This window comes from Myxine glutinosa, chromosome 5 (assembly GCF_964187855.1).
Source record: "Myxine glutinosa chromosome 5, kmMyxGlut1.1, whole genome shotgun sequence".
Taxonomy (NCBI): domain Eukaryota; kingdom Metazoa; phylum Chordata; class Myxini; order Myxiniformes; family Myxinidae; genus Myxine; species Myxine glutinosa.
This window is the reverse complement of record NC_136265.1, coordinates 177,543,738-177,558,810: the sequence shown is the minus strand read 5'-3', so window position 1 is coordinate 177,558,810 and position 15,073 is coordinate 177,543,738. Positions and strand designations below refer to the sequence as shown.

Below are 15,073 nucleotides of genomic sequence, written 5' to 3'. Positions count from 1 at the left end.
GTGGTTCTATTATGCATATTCTAACCATATTGATATAGACCAGTTGAGTTCAGGTTTCCTGGAACCTCTAGTTTTCCATATATTCTTCTTCAGTGGTGCTGAATGTTTGGGCCATTGGAAGAGTGGTAATGCAAACGAGTAATCGGGGTAATTGGCGTCTACATCCATCCTTAACCATGTCGTGCAATGTGGGTCAAGGCCCTCACTTTTTTACATTTATTCGATTTCAAATTAGTTTATCCCTCTATATACTCGTACATCCAATCAGCACATCTTAAATTCTCTCTTCACTGGGCTCTATTAAGTGTTTGTCCACCTGTGACCTCTCGCACCATGAAATTAATAGGTACTCTTAGCAGTGGCATCATGTCTTGAATTGGTAAGGACGCATAATGAGAGGGTGGAACACACTTTCATGGTAACTGCCAAGGTGTGGGGGCCGGGAGATAAAAAGTGGTTCCTTTTTAAGACGCAGCATCAAGGTGATTACAAAGTATTAGGTGTTTGGTAATTTTTCAGGCAAGTGAGATGAAAGTATGTGATGAGTTTGAAAGGCAAACATTTTATCACAAACTTTGTGATACATTGAACATTCACTCCCAGGTGACTTGATGTGGGACTGAGACCATTTTGGGGTCTTGGGATTGAGTCTGATTCTGGTATTTATTGGGTGTTGTATGAACTTGCAAACCTTTTTCAATACTTCTTTTTCATGACTTTCAAACTACCCAGTTCTGTGCTGAATCTGAAAGATTTATTCACTTCAGCCGTTGTCCTGTGGTTATCTGCTAATCGAAATCATACCTGGCGAGCGAGGCTAATAACCTGCTCAACCTGAAACTCATCATTACTTTTCGCATTTTTTTGTTTGTGGCGTTAACTGATGATTAAGACTAAAATCCTTGGGCTGATTCGAAGATCTCTCAAGTATCCCTCTGTTTACCATAGCCGAGACAACTCGCCAAGCCTCAAGGAGATCCGTGCCGGCTCTCAGCAACCCCATTGTCACCTGCACCGCAAGCAGAGCAACACTCCTCAATTCCTTCCTCCCAACGATTCTTTGGGCTCTCGCTTTTCTGACAAGGAAAACCAGCCTCCCGTGTCTATTTTGGTCTCTACTGCTCCCTTGGCTCCCCTGGTCTCTGTTTGCCACACCGAGAATGACGACAAGCTGGCTGGGCTCAGTTTCCACACCTCTGCGGACAATGATAATGATTATGGGGGAGGTGAACCGAGTCTGATCGACCGGTTGCTGGTTCCGCTGAGCTCTACCCCGGTACCAATCAAACTGAGTCTGCATGCAGAGGGTGTGCTGGTGTGCTATGTGCAGATCCTAAAGACCCTGTGAGTAACACTACTTATCTCCTCTCTCTAAATCTATATCTCTTCCTGTCAACACCTCTCCAGCTCCTCCTGTTCACATTCTGCCAGCACTGCCTGTCCACATCTCTCCAGCTCCCCCTGTCCACATCTCTCCAGCTCCCCCTGTCCACATCTCTCCATCTCCCCAGCTCCACATCTCCCCAGCTCCCCCTGTCCACATCTCTCCAGCTCCCCCTGTGCACATCTCTACAGCTCCCCTTGTCCACATATCTCCAGCTCCTCCTGTTCACATCTCTCCAGCTCCCCCTGTCCACATATCTCCAGCTCCTCCTGTTCACATCTCTCCAGCTCCCCCTGTCCACATCTCTTCAGCTCCCCCTGTTTACATCTCTCCAGCTCCCCTTGTCCACATGTCTACAGCTACTCTGTCCACATATATGGCTCCCTCTGTCCACATATACGGCTCCCTCTGTCCACATATCTACAGCTTCCTCTATCTCTACCCCTTAACAGCTCTCACTATCGCTACCTCTCCACCACTCTTTGTCCACATGTGCATATTTACCCTCTATCTCCCTCTCCTAATGAAGAGCCAGTGATGATTACTTGTTATTACCAAGGCTTCATAACAGCTATTAAACCCCACCACTTACTCCCTCAGCTCCGATTATGAAGACTGGAGGCCAGCCCTAGCCAGTCTGCTCCAACCCATACCCTTTCCTCATGAGTGAGTGTTGTGCATTCATCCTAAGTATTGTATTAGAGTAAATCATGCAAACATGTTTCTGTATGGACAAGATTATTAGCAATTGCAGTTGCAATGTGGCCTCCAAGCTGTTGGCCTTCCTATGTTTGAATCCAAATCGACAGGAGTATTATTAAAACTGTCGTTCTGACATTCTTGTGGAGAGGCAGCAACTTGGAGCACTTCATTTTCGGCAAACTTTCTGCTCGCTGTTTCGGTCATTTACAAGGTGAATCAGAATCAACTTTATTGCCAAATACATTGAATGTACAAGGAATTTGACCTGGTGAATGTGCTGTCCGCTTAGTCATACATAAATTCCACAAAATACACCAAATCACAATATTTACAAAATTGCCAATTATAACATATCCACAAAATACACAAATTTACAAAATTGCCAATTATAACATCTACAAAATACACAAATTTACAAAGTTGCCAATTATAACATATCTACAAAATACACAAATTTACAAAATTGCCAATTAGCCTATTATATAACATATTCACAAAATACACAAATTTACAAAATTGCCAATTATAACATCCACAAAATGCACAAAGTACACAGATTTACAAAATTGCCAATTATAGCATCTACAAAATACACAAATTTACAAAATTGCCAATTATAACATATACACAAATTTACAAAATTGCCAATTATAACATCTACAAAATACACAAATTTACAAAATTGCCAATAATAACATATCTACAAAATACACAAATTTACAAAATTGCCAATTATAACATATTCACAAAATACACATTTACAAAATTGCCAATTATAACGTCCACAAAATACACAAATTTACAAAATGTGGTATGCAGTACAGGGTAGTGTAGAAGGTTAAAAAGTGTCAAGTGTAGAAGAAACTGTTCAGACGGCGGAAGGTATTTGTTCTGATGGGTCTGAACCATCTACCAGAGGGAATCTTTTGGAAGAGGTGATGACGGGGGTGGGAGGGATCAGTGATTATCTTTGCTGCACACTTCCTTTCTGCCAAATTCTGCCAATGGACATTGATATTGCCACGGTGGCCTTAAAAAGGGCAAGCATCTGTGATAATCTGCCCGCATGTCCACTGTAATGCTTCAATACACCATGTAATTGTTTCAATATGATATTGGTTCACGAGTTATCAAGTGACCACCATGTTCGTCATGTGTGTGCGTCTGTCTGTGTGTGTGTCTGTCTGTCCGCAGCATAACTACCCGATGATATCATCCGATCTTGATGAAACTTGGGTGGGAGGTTGATATCATGATCTAGTTGTGTCCTGCCTAGAGTGTGCGTATTGCACCCATTGTGGGCGGAGCCACGCCTGAAAAAGATGTCTTTTTAGGGGGTAATCGAGTTCAAGCTACATCTTCTCCGAGGGGTTTGGTGGAATCTGACAGGGGTTTCGATATTTGGTTAGGCGAATGTCATGTGTCTAGCCCCACGGAGCTCGATTTTTCATTTTTCTTTTTTTCTTTTTTTTCATTTCATTTTTCACCGAATTTTCGGTATTGTGTAGCTAACTAACCTCATAACTGATTATACATTATTTTCTTTCTCATTTCAAGGTCAGTAACCTTCGTTTTGACATTTCCGGGCCTGTTTCGGTTATAGTCCATCTTTTGTCATTGAATACCGCTCGCTCGTGAACCATCGTCGTCCCCTGACTTTTTTTTTTCTTTTTTTTGTAGGGCACTGGCACATCGCAAGTTTACAAAGTAAGTGCAAGTTTACAAAGTGTGTGCAATTATAATTAATGCTTGAGCCTATAGCTATATGATGTTAATTTGTCCATTGTCTATTATGATCTCCAAGTTTATGTAAAAGTGTATTAGTATCTCTCGCTGTCTTTGTCATGCATGTCATTGATGTAAAAGCTTCTCCATGAGAGTTTGAACACTTTTTATAATGTTGTTCGTGAACATGAACACTTTTATTCTTATAGTTTATGATCTAGCTTCTCTATCACCTGTTTTCTCTCAGAGAGCTGAAGTACGTGATAAAGCAGTTTGCTGAGGATCCCCGGCAAGAGGTGACATCAACCTTTGAGGCTGACCTCGTTTTTTTTTTAACTTGCTTATATTTTGCTCTTAACAGCATTCACATCTTCTTTCTTCCCTTGAACCCCACCACCACCACCACCACCACCACCTCCATGCACCCTTGCCTCATTACTTTACTTGATCTTGATCCATGTTCTTAACTGTCCCTATAGCAGGAAAGGAGGTGCCTCCATGCAGAGGGTTTAACACAATAATTTCAATTATAATAATGAAGCACAACAGGCACAGCAGTAACAGCAAAATAAATAAATCTACACGAGGGCGCAATCCTGACGGGCCCCTTAAGAGATGCACACGGAGAACACAATTGCTCTATATATCTCTGCAAGCCTGGTGGTCAAAAAACAGGGCTGTGAGGATGACGGCGAAGGAAGAAAGTGATTTCCAGTGCATTCACGTAATGAGAACAATGGGACGAGGAAGATATGGAGGGTGGGTCAAGGAGGAATATAGGGAGGGTGGGTCAAGGAGGAAGATGTAGGGAGGGTGGGTCAAGGGGGAAGGTGTAGGGAGTGGGGGCAAGGAGGAAGGTCGGGAGGGTGGGTCAAGGAGGAAGGTAGGGAGGGTGGGTCAAGGAGGAAGATGCAGGGAGGGGGGGTCAAGGAGGAAGATGTAGGGAGGGTGGGTCAAGGAGGAAGATGTAGGGAGGGTGGGTCAAGGAGGAAGATGTAGGGAGGGTGGGTCAAGGAGGAAGATGTAGGGAGGGTGGGTCAAGGAGGAAGATGTAGGGAGGGTGGGTCAAGGAGGAAGATTTAGGGAGGGTGGTTCAAGGAGGAAGATGCTGGGAGGGGGGGGGTCAAGGAGGAAGATGTAGGGAGGGTGGGTCAAGGAGGAAGATGTAGGGAGGGTGGGTCAAGGAGGAAGATGTAGGGAGGGTGGGTCAAGGAGGAAGATGTAGGGAGGGTGGGTCAAGGAGGAAGATGCAGGGAGGGGGGGGTCAAGGAGGAAGATGTAGGGAGGGTGGGTCAAGGAGGAAGATGTAGGGAGGGTGGGTCAAGGAGGAAGATGTAGGGAGGGTGGGTCAAGGAGGAAGATGTAAGGAAGGTGGTTCAAGGAGGAAGATGTAGGGAGGGTGGGTCAAGGAGGAAGATGTAAGGAAGGTGGTTCAAGGAGGAAGATGCAGGGAGGGTGGGTCAAGAAGGAAGATGTAGGGAAGGTGGTTCAAGGAGGAAAATGCAGGGAGGGTGGGACATGTTCATGTCCATTAGTTGGTTATCTCCTAACGTGTGTGTTTACATTAGCTGTCTCGTTTAATTCTGCCAATTATCATTCCTCACAGATCAAATGTCCATATATGGCACCTCGTCATTCATTTTATCCCTCTTTGATGTTTCACTATTGAATGTTCTCTAAGTTCCACTAATTATCCCCCCACACCTCCATTTGAAGCATCAGTCCGTTGTGGAGATGTTGTTGTACATATTTGTTATGCATGAACCAATGGGTGGGACGTTAAATGGCCAGTCACGCATGCATTGGCCGACTCTGCGTTTTGGCCAATGGACGACAAAGTCCGAGGGTTTGTCTGTAAATATCAAGAGTAATGCCCTTGCGGTGCATGGTGCTGCCTGTGTTACATTACTCGACTGATCACTTGCCATGTCCTGGTTAATTAAATTTGGAGTTCTTGGAACAGAGAGGAGACTGGTTGCAAGGAACAACGTGGTAGAGAGTGGGCAGTTCTCAGTGAGCCACAGAGATATTTTGCTGCAGAGATTAAAAGGTCACGGCGTTCACCCAGATTTGGGGAAATCCCATCGTGGCCTAGCCGCTGCAAGCCAAAGGGACAATTCCCCTCCATTCTATCTCCCTACCTCTCAGCTGGCCTGAGGAGATCATCTCTGCCATGATCACTAATATCGATTGTGTAGACGTATATTTGTTTTGTCGGAGGCTCACAAATGCGATATGCCTCGACACCGAGAAGTTTCATCAGAATTGCCCTGCGCGCGGACTTACCTTACGATTCCCCAAGGTTATTGTCCCCCGTCGCACCGCGGAGCGAAAGTGGGACTATGGTTTTCCCCTCCGTGCGTGCGTGCGTCCGTGCATGCGTGCGTAAGCGAAGGACCGAATTGTAATTTGGTGTGTGGGTGCAACCCACGTCAAAATCCAAGATGGCCGTCGCCATGTATGTCTGACGCCATGTATGTCTGAACCTTGTGAGCGGAATATCGTGAAAAATAAGCGAAGTACCAACTTCTAATCTGGTGTGTGGGTGTATCTAGGCATAAGGAAGAACGCTATTGAAAATTGGGTCGCCACGTCAAAATCCAAGATGGCCGCCGCCATGTATGTCTGAACCTTGTGAGTGGAATATCTTGAAAAATAAGCGAAGTACCAACTTCTAATCTGGTGTGTGGGTGTATCTCGGCATAAGGAAGAACGCTATTGAAAATTGGGTCGCCACGTCAAAATCCAAGATGGCCGCCACCATATATATGTCTGAACCTTGAGCGGAATATCTTGAAAAATAAGCGAAGTACCAACTTCTAATCTGGTGTGTGGGTGTATCTACACATAAGGGAGAACGCTATTGAAAATTGGGTCACCACGTCAAAATCCAAGATGGCCGCCTTGCGTCTTCCACTTTGTCAACTCACATCACTTCAACGATGGGGGACCTAGGCGTAACGCTTGTTCCCAATCAAGTTGAATTCGCCAGTGGAATGTGTGGGTGTGAAGCGAAAAATTAGAAAAACCTTTCTTGTAATTGTCGTGAAAATCAACCACAGACACGACTTGTCCCTTGGGTAGGTTTAATATCATTTAGATCTGTGGTAACATCCTGTATAATACATTCATGCAATAGACATCAGAATCGGAGTAGTATATGGGCAATGTCCGATATCAATAGGCAAAGCAAAACAAGTGCAGCATATAGGGGCGTACATACCATTCAAACTACAGGACTATATGTCACAGTAAGTGTCGCTGGAGTGTCCTTGCGCCGCGGTTGTCCCGGGTCTTATAGACGCCCCTTTAGTGGGATAAGCGAGCACTCCCGGGTTCACCTTCAGTATAATTTCACTACATTCTCCCCGCCGTTAAAACTATACTGCCGCTAGGCAGGTCGCAAGCAAGCGTCAGCAATAATCGAATGGGGTACGTCAATCCACGTCAGTCGGTCCACCCGTAGCGGTCGGGGCGGCGAACTACCCTGCCAGTTCGTGTTCGGAGACTACCGGGTATGGCGTCCCCAAGCCCGGAGTCCCCCGCATCGGAATAGCTGCCGGAGGTGGGTGTCGGAGGGGGCACCCCAGAGCCATCGGGCAAGGGAGTAGGCGACGACGGAAGTGACGGCAGTAGTTCCATAGAGGAAGCTTCGGTAGAGTCCATAGACTCGTAGATTGGTTCGTCGATATCCCTGTCGTCGACCCCACAAGGGGCGAGATGGCGTACTGAGACAGTAGATTCGCGTCCGTCTGCCGTTATCACACGAGCATGCTCGGGATTAGCCTGGAGTACCCGCACCTTATCAACAAGGGGGTCGTACTTGCTAGCGCGAACCGCTCGTTTGAGATAGGCCGGCCCCGGCTCAGCGAGCCAGCTGGGTAAAGATTGGATACTACCCGAGCTTCTAGGGTGGTGGAACAGTCTTTCATGAGGAGTCTGGTTGGTGGCGGTACATAGGAGAGCCCGGATCGAGAGAGCCCGGATTTAGAGCCGCAGGTAGCGACCACGCCCATTTATCGAGGCCCCGACCGAGGGTCCTGAGGCTTAGCATGACGGCCCTCCATATAATCCCATTAAAGCAAGGAGGAAGATATAGGGAGGGGGGTACGGGGTGGTGTAGCTCGAAGCTACATTATTCTGGAGCAAGTAGCCCCTCACCTCCTGAGACAGGAACACCGCACCCCGATCGGTATGCACGTAGGCCGGATACCCAAACATAGAAAACAAATTCTGTAGGCACCGTATAACCGTGGCAGCCGACATATCCCCGCACGTATAAGCAAAGGGGAATCGCGAATACTCATCAACGATAGTGAGCAGATAACGAGAGTTACTCGACACCGGCAGCGGCCCCTTGAAGTCCATCGCCAAACGCTCCCACGGTCTAGTAGCCCTAACCAGCGTCCCCATAGGAGGGTTGTAAAAACGCGGTTTGAGCTCCGCACAGATAGTGCAATCACGGCAGATCCGGCGGATGTCCTCAATTGAGTACGGCAGATTACCAATGCGTGAAACGCGCTACCCCGGGATGACACATAGTGCCGTGCAAAGCGCGCAGCCCCTCCAAAGTGACAACCTCCACGCAAGTGGGCGGCCTCGATAAGGCGTCGGCGACCAGGTTATCCTTCCCCGGGCGGTATTTGATGGTGTAGCAGAAGTCGGCGAGTTCGATACGCCAGCGAGTGATTTTCTCATTCTTAATGCGTTGAGCATGTAAGGTGTCGTACATGAATGCAACGCTTTGTTGGTCCGTGACGATTTGGAAACACCGCCCGAGCAGGTACGGCCGCCATCGCCGAATCGATTCGACGATCACGTACGCTTCCTTTTCAACAGACGAATGCCTCCGCTCAGCGGAGGTGAGAGTCCGCGAAAAGAAAGCCACAGGGCGTCCCCCTTGGGAGAGAGTCGCCGCTATCGCATGATCCGAGGCATCACTTTCCAAGACGAAAGATGCACTCTCGTCAATTGTCGCTACAGCGGCGCCAGCGATGTCGGCTTTAAGACCCTCGAAGGCCGCCAAGGCGGCCGGGCCCATGGGGAACGTGTCGCAGGCCACGATGGGGCGGAGCTTCGCGGAGAAACTTTGCACCCACTTCAAATAGTGGGCGAACAGCCCAAGAGCGCATTTCAGCGAAGCCCGATCGCTAGGCGGAGCCATATCGAGCAAAGGTCGCAGACGCTCCTTATCCGGAGAGACAGAGCCATGGGTCACGGTGTACCCCAGAAGATCTATCGTGCGTAGAGAGTAACGACACTTAGCCTCATTCATGGTTAGGCGATATTTCTGCGCGACCTCGAGGAAGCGTTTCAGATTAGCGTCGTGATGCCCCTGGTCATACCCACAAACCGTAAGATTGTCCAGATAGACAAAGACATCGGTCAAGTTCTCCTTCGTAACGAGGTCATCCATAGCCCTCTGAAAACAAGAGACCCCGTTAGTTACCCCAAAAGGGAGTCGAGTGAACTGGTACAACCGTTGACCCGATTCAAAGGCTGTATAGACGCGATCAGCCCTAGAGATGGGGACCTGATGATACGCACTACGCAGATCGAGAGTGCTGTAAACGGAGTACAGGGCCACCTGGCGTACCAGTGCATCCATCCCCGGTAAGGGGTAGGCATCCAGCTGTGTAAAACGATTAATCGTCTGTGAGTAGTCGATTACCATGCGCCGGCGATGGGCCTCACTTCGCACTACTAAGACTTGGGCCCGCCACGGCGACCGACTGGGTTCTATAATACCGTCCTTTAAGAGCTGGGCCGTTTCTTCCGCAATGAATTGCGCGTCTGCGCGAGAGTAGCGGCGCGATTTTACGGCTACAGTGGTACAATCAGTGGTCAGGTTGGGGAACAGCGAGAGAGGCTCCACGTCCATCTGAGCGAGGGCGCACACAGCAAGCGTGTCCGGCCCACCGAAGTCCATTTCCAAACGTCCATGTCACTTAAGGAAATCGTGTCCTAACAGAACGTCGGCACATAACGCAGGTAATACCATGAGATACACGTCTGGGAACGTGCGTCCCTTTATCACAAGTTTCAATCGACATGCCCCTTTTGTGCTCAGCCGAAGTCCTTGGGAGGCCATGAAGATCCGTCATGTAGTCCCGAGAACCGGCCACCCATGTTGATGCACTAGTCGTTGATCGATAAAACTATCCGTAGACCCCGTGTCGATTAAGGCTTGTGATAAAACGCCCTCGACCTTGAGCGGAATGATGGCCTGCGCAAGGCCGGAAGACCCAGCAGGTATTGTGCCGTCCGGGCGAGAAGATCGCGCCTCGCGAGTGGATCCCACTCCAGCTGCAGTTTTCCGGTCGTTCGGGCAGCCCGTGGAGGATTCTCGTGACAAGCGCATAGTTGGCCGCGCTGGAGCAGGAGCATGTAAATCGTAAAAGCCACTGTCAGAGGACGTTCCCACGCCGGCTGCAGTTTGCCGGTCGTTCGGGCAGCCCGTGGAGGATTCTCGTGACAAGCGCATAGTTGGCTGTACTGGAGCAAGTGCGTGTAATTCGTAAGAGCCGCCGTCAGATGGCGCTCGAGTCACGCGTAGAGGATCACTGCCATTCACTGTTTCATGAGCTGGTGCGATAGCGTGTAATTCGTAAAAGCCGCCGTCAGATGGCGCTCGAGTCACGCGTAGAGGATCACTGCCATCCACCGTTCCATGAGCTGGTGCGGTAGCGTGTAATTCGTAAAAGCCACCGTCAGATGGCGCTCGAGTCCCGTGCAGCGTTCGCTGCGAATCCAGAGGAGTTGGCAAAGCAGTACTTCATTGCTTGTTTGAGGTGGGCGTCCGGACGCCAGCCCAGGCCGATCGCGCCGCGGCCGGTCGTGGTCGCGCCGGTTGTTTAGGCGGCCCGATGTCCCCCATCAAGGTCGAGCGTGCAGCCAGGGGCCCGCGAGGAGGGGAGACGCTCATCAAGGCCGGGCGGGGCGCTCTGCTCGGTGCGCAGTCCGTTGGCTCAGCGATAAGCCCATTCAAGGCCGCGCGGGCTCGCGTACCTCGCACGGACTTTTTGCAGACCTTTGCAAAATGACCCTTGGTGGAGCACAGATGGCATATTGCCTCCCGAGCCGGCATTCTATTCGGGGGTGCTGCCGATTCCCACAAAAATAACACTATGCGTACCGTTCAGGCCGTGGCCGGGCAGCGGTAGCAGCAGTCAGGCCGGATGCCGAGTCCGCTTCAAGAGCACCCAGAGACTCGGCCGTGGTCGAGTCCTCCCCCATATCCTCGGCGGTAACCCTCTCCGGTCGCGCGAGTAGAGAAGTCCCCACCACGACTCGTGAGTGGTCATAAGCGGTAGATTGTTCACGGGCATCTGTAAAGACGTGAGCCAGCCGTAGTGCCTCCGTAAATGTCAGCTCCGCGGTCTCCAAAAGTCGGAGCCTGAAGGCTCCAGAGCTAATTCCAGAGACGAAAGAATCTCGGAGAAGGTCATCCTGAACTTGCTCGTGGGTCCGTACCTCCTGAACGCAGTCCGCAAGAAGGTGTCGCAGCTCCTGCGCGTAGCGATCGATCGATTCCGATGGTTGTTGTCGCCGCTGAGAGAGCTGATGCCGGCCGTGCACGGCGCTCCGTTTCTTTATGTATAGTCGCTTTAGCTCGGCCAGAGCCGTGGCGTACGTCTCAAATCGAGCAATGCACCGGTAAACGCGGTGATGGACCTTCGACTGTAACACGGACAGCTTAGCCGCCGCGGTGGCCTCTGTTTCATGCGCGGCGAAGTAATTCTCCAGCGTTTTGAGCCAGTGGGTGAACTCCGACCCCGACTCCTCGGCTTGTGCGTCGGCATCGAGAATCGGTACCATGATCATCTTGGGTTCAGCCATTTCGTAGATTTAAATGATATTAAATGTCGTGAAAATCAACCACAGACACGACTTGTCCCTTGGGTAGGTTTAATATCATTTAGATCTGTGGTAACATCCTGTAAAATACATTCATGCAATAGACATCAGAATCGGAGTATTATATGGGCAATGTCCGATATCAATAGGCAAAGCAAAACAAGTGCAGCATATAGGGGCGTACATACCATTCAAACTACAGGACTATATGTCACAGTAAGTGTCGCTGGAGTGTCCTTGCGCCGCGGTTGTCCCGGGTCTTATAGATGCCCCTTTAGTGGGATAAGCGAGCACTCCCGGGTTCACCTTCAGTATAATTTCACCACAGTAATTATAATGGTGTTTCTTGAAAATAATATGGGGATAAGTGTGGACCAGACACTATAAATCGGGCGGAACAACCAAGCTGTCGACAGTCATGAATATGGATGATGGGACCCTCAAACTTGTATACCATGATAAAGGAATAAACAATCCTAACCCAGCTATGGCACCACACACCACACTCTTACAAATGAAGGGGCAAGCGAGGGTTTCAGTTGGCACAAAGCTGGTCGTGGCTTCAGGTCGCTGGCATACAGTTCAGTGCATCGCTGGTCCGGAAGGGTGGTAGGGGGATGCAGTGGAGGAGAGGAATTAAGGCAGCATCCATGTCCCCAGAGAGCAGTCCTCCCTCTTTTGATCATGACAGAGAGAGGGAGGGGGCTTGGGGAAATAGGAGGAGAGGGGTGGGGGGGGGGGGCGGAAGAGAGGAGAGGAGTTTCTATCTTGAAGTCCAAGGTCCACTCGTGCGTGCAAGTATGGCTGCATCCCTCCAGGAGTAAGGGATTGCCTTCACCTGTGGCGGTGCTGATTTGGCTCCCCGCTGATTGTGGGGTGTGACATCCTCTAGGCTGTTGTGCCCCACAGAGTGGCCCCAATAGAGTCTTCCATCTCTCTCCAGGGTTCTACAGCCGGACCTTGCCACTATGGCTTGCAGTACACCAGCTAAACAGGCCAAATTAGAGTGCCCTTTCATGCAAATCCTCGCCTGGCCTCGCCCACTAACAGAAGGTTTTTACACATACAATCATATCCCGAGCTATACTGTCCTGTCTGTAAATTACATACACTGCTTCCTCAGCGTCATGTTTAACAAGACGACTTACTCTGATATTTTCCATGTTTACAAGAGTAAATCTATGCTACGTGAAATACACGGCCCATACTATAATCTTACTACATATAATCTTACTACATCACATACTACTTACTTTTTCCACATGCGAAATTTGCATTTATGTTTATTTAAATTATCCAATGGACTACAAAATGTAAATGTTTCATGATATTTGTTATATTATATCACCTTTATCTATCAATATTGTTGAAATGAAGATCAAATAGCTGTATGTTGAAATATGTTGAAAAAGTCAAAACTTTACATGGGGTGTACTTACTTTTTCACGTGACTGTATATATATATATATATTTGTCAAGACGCAATTACGTGTCTATTCGCTCGCAACTGGAGGGAATAACGAATCGGCTCACCTAATCAATTGCAGGCATTCACAAGAAGCACATAAATGAGATGCCTAATGATGCTACATGCTCCCTCAGCTGCCGTACCACCATATGTTTTGAGAGTCATCAGCTACAATGTAGACAAACGCGCACCAACACCGAGGTTCCCAAGCATGTACCTCATGCAATGCCAATAGCAAGACCAACAAAATATGTCAATGCCAAACAAAACAACGCATAAATAACAAGACACAGTCACATCTCTCACCCGTAATTGCAGGGAATAACCAATCTGCTCTCATCTCATCAATTACCCCAACTGACTAGGATTTCCACAATTACTTCCATGCTCTTGCAGGCCTGAACATGGACACTTTAATTTACACTTTCGTGTGCCAAATGGCGACTCATGGAATGTGTAGATTTTCATCGTGATGAGAATGGGTAGTAGACTTTGGTCTGGAGGGAGGATGTTGTTTGTGAGGCCGGTGTAGAGAAAGGAGAAAGGTTATTAATCAAATAAATAAATGAGAAATAAAGCACATTTAACAGTGCGGAAAATGGGCCCTGCTAAACATTGGCTTGGGAGTCCGAAATTGAGGTTTACAATACTTATATTATTAACACGCAATTAGGATATAACTAATTAGCTAATTAACCATTTAACCCTAGAGTCCATTTTGTGTGTGTGTGTGTGTGTGTGTGTGTGTGTGTGTGTGTGTGTGTGTGTGTGTGTGTGTGTGTGTGTGTGTGTGTGTGTGTGTGTGTGTGTGTGTGTGTGTGTGTGTGTGTGTGTGTGTGTGTGTGTGTGTGTGTGTGTGTGTGTGTGTGTATCCAAAACATCCCATTGATTTTTGTACTTTTCCCATCACCCCTCTGTTCCACGTCCTGCATCCAGGTGCACTCGTGCCTGTTTAGCGTCCGTGCTGGAAAGGATGGCTGGTTCCAGCTGTACAGCCCTGGTGGCATTGCCTGTGATGATGACGGAGAGTTATTTGCATCCATGGTAAAGTTTTGTCGTCCTGGCAGAACAAGTCAATTTAAATGGCTGGTTTATTTATTTATCTGTTGTTGATTTGTATTTGTTCACCTTCCTGATTTTGCTGAAGGATGGCTGATTGAATTTCTGCTTTACCTCATTGCATTTTGATCTAATTTGTTTTCTCTTGAAGGTGTGGATTAGATATTTGATGTGGTGTGGCCATGTGATGCTATGCTGTACAGGTACGTATCCTCATGTGCTCATGTTACAAGACGAGAAAGTTTCTGCTCTCATTATCTGACAACAAGTTGGGGTCCTGCCTGCTGTTAGCCCTGCGTGGAAACACCACCATGACGGAGGTTAGCTTTTTGTCAAACTAAATGCATTCGGTTTCCTTTGTCCAACTTTCTTTGTCCCATTGTTCTCCCAACCCTCACATATCCGTCCGACCATTTATTCACTCGCAATACCTGTTTCTTATCCATAGATCCTGTGTTTAATGCTGGAATACTTCGTGATTTCTAGTGAGGAGACTCGCCTGCAGATCCTATCTACCCTCCAGAGCACAACCACAGGGCGGCACATGTATGAACGCCTGTGTGAAAGGCAAAGGGAGCTGTGCGAGTTAGTAAGTGTTGTCGAATTGTACAACCATTGAAATTGTGACCATTGAGTGCTTTCCTTGCACGTCCATGTTTATCCCATACTACATATTCTCCTATGCATTCCTTTTCCATTGGATCTTACAATGACCTATTTACGTATTACAAGTGATAAACATATTTTGAAATAGAGCAACACTCTTTGACGTCACGACATCGGCCGATATGCCTCCGCCAACATTATTACATCATGACAATACTTGTACCAACTTTGCTTTAAATCCATTCAGCTGTTCTCAAGTTATCACATTTCTA

The 15,073-nt window shown here is 48.1% G+C and overlaps 1 protein-coding gene across 2 annotated transcripts in view; it reads left to right on the top strand.

The window, feature by feature from the left end:
* Positions 1 to 15,073, top strand: part of CMIP (c-Maf inducing protein) — an 84,508-nt gene that overhangs the window by 62,748 nt on the left and 6,687 nt on the right. For both annotated transcript variants that reach the window (XM_068115441.2, XM_068115442.2), the window contains 7 exons: positions 949 to 1,344; positions 1,985 to 2,050; positions 3,767 to 3,793; positions 4,059 to 4,107; positions 14,073 to 14,180; positions 14,399 to 14,515; positions 14,644 to 14,784. In XM_068115441.2, the coding sequence (XP_067971542.1) occupies positions 949 to 1,344; positions 1,985 to 2,050; positions 3,767 to 3,793; positions 4,059 to 4,107; positions 14,073 to 14,180; positions 14,399 to 14,515; positions 14,644 to 14,784 (904 nt within the window). The remainder of the gene's footprint in view (positions 1 to 948; positions 1,345 to 1,984; positions 2,051 to 3,766; positions 3,794 to 4,058; positions 4,108 to 14,072; positions 14,181 to 14,398; positions 14,516 to 14,643; positions 14,785 to 15,073) is intronic.